This window comes from Triticum aestivum, chromosome 7A, assembly GCF_018294505.1.
Source record: "Triticum aestivum cultivar Chinese Spring chromosome 7A, IWGSC CS RefSeq v2.1, whole genome shotgun sequence".
NCBI classification, from domain to species: Eukaryota; Viridiplantae; Streptophyta; class Magnoliopsida; order Poales; family Poaceae; genus Triticum; species Triticum aestivum.
In genome coordinates this window covers 279,777,590-279,782,075 of record NC_057812.1, presented here as the reverse complement: position 1 = coordinate 279,782,075, position 4,486 = coordinate 279,777,590, and the positions used below count along the sequence as shown (strand labels likewise).

Genomic DNA, 4,486 nt, shown 5'->3' with positions numbered 1-4,486 from the left:
AGAAACAAAATAAAATAGGATAAAAAAGATACAAGGAAAAAGTCTAAAAAAACCCGAAAAGAAACCAAGAAAAACAAGAAAGGAAGAAAAAGGATCAGGAACCTTCCAGAACTTTCATAAAGCTTTGTACGTCATATCGTATCATAGCGCGGATTTGAAAAAAGTGCACACATCTGAAAAGAAGTTTGTAGATTTGAAAAAAGTTCGTGTGTTCCAGAATTGTTCACGGGATTTTAAAAACGTTCACGAATTTGACAAAATGTTAGTAATTTAATAAAAAGTCCGCGAATTTAGAACATTTTCACGAATTGAAAAATGGACTGCGTATTTGAAAAATGTTCACAAAATTAAGAAAAATCTCCATTTTGAAAAAGTTTGTGAAACAGAAGAAAAGGCATGAGAAAAAAAGAAAAAATAGAGAGAAACAAAACCAGAGAATCAGCCGAAAAAAACAAAAGAGAAAGAAAACCTGATGATAGAGAATGAGCCGATTGTCCAGGTCGGTTAAGCTATCCATGTGATGTCCATGAGCGCCGGTTATTGAAAAAGGATGTAACTCACGCCATAAGCGTTTAGTGTTTTTAACGTACATAAGCGTTGAAAAGGAAACAGGCACAACGAGCAACACACAACAGCTCCGAGAAAACCCATCTGGCCGAATATATCTGGCTCACATATGGAGGAGGCCTCCTTCAACGAGTTGTCGGCTCCGCCCGTACTAGTCCATGCCAGCTTCAACATGGAGCAGTCGTAGGTGCACTTGAAAGGCCACATGCAGCACTCACGTGGTGGAGATAAAGGCGGCATAGTCGATTGTGGACGTGCATGTCGACAACTCCACATCGTTCGTGCCAGGCCGCAAAGACCACCAGGCCGACCGGTCCACGTCTATTGTAGACCTCACCTCGATCGGCGACGTCCAGACTATGTACTCCAACAAGAAAGAGTAGGACTCATCATCTTTTCAAGCTGTTATGGAAGAGTTCAACCAGGCTTACACACAAAATTTTCTTCTGGTTGCTGCTTCATGATAGAGTAAATACCAGAAACCTCCTTAAGAGGAAAAAGATGCCTCTCCAGTCCTATAATTGTGCTCTTTGTTCTGACAATACGAAGGAAACCCTGTCTCACTTATTCTGGGACTGCAATTTTGCGATGCATTGCTGGAACCACTTACTCCCGTAAAAGAACAGAGGCATCTCGAGCTTTGATGAATGTTGTATTTTGGCTGAACGCCTCCCCAGTGACATTGCTTTTGACATCATTGTGACAGCCTGCTGGAGCATCTGGCTCGTTCGAAATGATAAGATATTCCGCCAAGCACCAGCTTATATAGGGGGATGGAAATACTATCTTCAAGAAGGTTTGAAAGCAACAGAGATCAGAGCAAGATCAGAAATTGCAAAGCAGATTAAAGAATGGTCTGAACAACATTTGTTATAATTTTGAAAAAAGTATAGATAACCCCCACAACTATTCCATTTGGATCACATAACCCCATCATCTTTAAAACAGGGTTCTTAATCCCCTAAACTATCCTAAACCGGACAAATCACCCCCTAACCTTCACTTTAGCGGTATGGGACGGTGGTTTTGCATACGTGGCATCTGGCTTGGGCCCACAGGCTGGCCACGTGGAACAAGGGTTGCTGGGTGTGGTCTAAAACGACGCCCCCGAGCCGGTTCGACCCAAACCCAGCCTGTTCGCCTCCCTTCTCTTCATCTCCAACACGATCTCCTTCTCTGAGAGACGGCGGCGACGAGGTTTAGGGATGATGGTCGGCGGCATGAAGTGAGTATCGGACGGCGGCGCGGCGAGCAGGTCAGTCACCGAAGATGGATGCCCAAACATGTGATGCAATACCTTTGTATTTTCTCTGTTTTAGGTTGGGGTTTCCAGGGTTTGGGGGATTTCATGGATTTTGGTTCCAGATTATCTTACGTCTGTCATGTATGGAATTATTGATTTGGTTTACTGCCACCATGATATGTACGATTAATTGATTATGGTACACTCAAATTATTTGATTTAGGGTTGATTCGACTAGAACTAAAATTGAAGGAGTGTTTTTTAATTCAGATTCTTTTAATTTTGTGGACAGATCTGAGGCATGGAGAAGAGCAGCAAGAGCAGCAGTTACTGGGAGGATGAGTATGCACAAGAGCAGCAGCACAATTCAGTTAGAGAAGAGCAGCAACAACATTCAGAGGAGCAGCAGGTTCATGCAAATGCAGAGGAGCAGCAACAATATGTAGGTGCAGAGGAGCAGCACCAATATGTAGGTGCAGAGGGGCACATGGAAGAACCAGAACCTTGGAAATTTTCCAACATGTATTACCAGCCTAGAAGGACATCTAAATTAACAGTTAGTAGAGGAAAATCAAGTGTAGTTGAGGAGGAAGTAAATAGTGGCAGTGATTTATCTGATAGTGACTATGCTATCCCCCCTTCAGAAAGCAACAGCTCAGCATCTGATGATGAGGTCTTGGAGATGAGAAAATATGCAAAAGAATTGAAGGAGAAAGTGAGAAAGAACATGTTGAGAGAAGATGAGGGCAAAACATGCAATGTGTCTGATGATTTTATTGTGCCTGAAAACTCTTGGCTAGATGATTCAGATGGAGAAGGTACACCATACTTTGAAAGTGATGACGATATGTCATATGATGAAGGCAGTGCCTGAAAACTCTTGGCTAGATGATTCAGATGGAGAAGGTACACCATGCAATCAGTGCAATTTACACAATCTCTGGACTGATAGATGATTACATTGCCCCATGCTACAAGATCTCTGAGTACGACAAGATATATAACCATGTCTTGCAACCAGTGGAGGGAAAAGAGAGTTGGCCAGTTGCTGACATGCCAAAACCTCATCCACCTCCTCATAGGGTAATGCCAGGAAGAAAGAAGACAAAAAGAAGAAGAGAAGAAGGTGAGAAACCTCAGGGGAACAAGCTTTCAAAGAAAGGCATTAAAATTGCATGTTCTATGTGTGGGAGCTTTTCTCATAACAAAAGAACCTGTGAGAAAAATCCAAATAAAGGTCAGAAACAAAATGCTAGCTACACAAGAGCAGCAAAAAGAGCAAGGAAAAAACAGCAAAAAGATTTAGTAAACAACACACAGGTAATTAGTTATGTCTGAACTTTAACAGTAATATTTGTTCACTTCTAAAAATAGTACTAATAATTATGTTTGTCAGGTGCCACACCCAGGAAAGAGGACAAAGAAGCAAGCAGCGCATAGTCCAGCAAGGCCAACTTCAATGCCCAAAACTGCTTCTCAACCTGTTGGAAGGGGAACCCAGAGAAGGAATCACAACAGGGCAGGTTCAAGCTCACAGCCTGCTCCAAGAGTTCAAGTAACTTCAGGCTCACAGCAAGTGCCAAGTCAGAACAGGTTTCAATGGTTTCTAACTAGGGAACATTGAATGTCTAGCTTGCTTCTCAGTGTGCGCGCATTTTGTTCATCTGAAAATTGAGTGTCTCCAGCCTTTTGTGGATGTTTAGTATGTTAAAGACCTTAAGCATTTATCTGGTTTAGTATGTCAAAGACCTTAAGCATTTGTCTGATTACTTATGAGTAAAGATTATTATGTGAAACTTATGAGTAAAGATTATTATGTGACATGAAGCTTACCGAAAGTGTCATATGTCAGGTTTAACTCATTGCTGTAAATTTCTGAATTTGATCTCATTAATTTGTACAGTTGCGATAAAATACAGTAACATTGTTGTTAACTTCTGAATTTGCTGTGAAATGAACATTACAATGAACAAACATGACATTTCTTTGCAGTTCAATGCTCATATCTTAAATCTGAAAAATCAGTACAAAGCTCACACAACATTGCGTTCCAGTACAAAAGCTACAAAAGCGGCGGCGGCGGCTGATTTGGGTCGAACCGGCTGGGGGGGTCGTTTTAGACCGCACCCAGCAGCCCCTGTCCGACGTGGCCAGCCGGCGGGCCCAAGCCAGACGCCACGTATGCAAAACCACCGTCCCATACCGCTAAAGTGAAGGTTAGGGGGTGATTTGTCCGGTTTGGGATAGTTTAGGGGATTAAGAACCCTGTTTTAAAGATGAGGGGGTTATGTGATCCAAATGGAATAGTTGTGAGGGTTATCTATACTTTTTTCTATAATTTTTGATCATGTTACCCAAACAAGGAATTGGTTGATTTAGTTGCTATTTTTGTAAAGCATTTTTGTAATGTAAATATTTATTAACAATAAAATATTACTGTAGAACATCCTGTTCTACGGTCTTCTCGTCAAAAAAGAAGAAGAAGAAAGAGTGGGACATGGGAGTCGAAGACATCTGTGTTTCATGTGGGCACGGCCGTATCCCATGTCTTACTCTTTGTCGCCGATGACCTGCAACTTCACTTTCCGCGGTTCGCTCGGCAAGATGCCAAACATGGGGAACAATAGGGACTTGAAGCACGGACGCAGACAAAGATTATGCTAGATTAACTTCAGG

General features: G+C 42.0%; 1 protein-coding gene across 1 annotated transcript; it reads left to right on the top strand.

The window, feature by feature from the left end:
• Nucleotides 1-2,698: 2,698 nt before the first annotated feature.
• LOC123153300 (uncharacterized) lies at nt 2,699-3,434 on the top strand. The gene is made up of 2 exons (XM_044572488.1): nt 2,699-3,130; nt 3,207-3,434. The coding sequence occupies exons 1-2, from the start codon at nt 2,699-2,701 to the stop codon at nt 3,432-3,434; spliced, it is 660 nt and encodes a 219-aa protein (XP_044428423.1).
• The last annotated feature ends 1,052 nt before the right edge of the window (nt 3,435-4,486 follow it).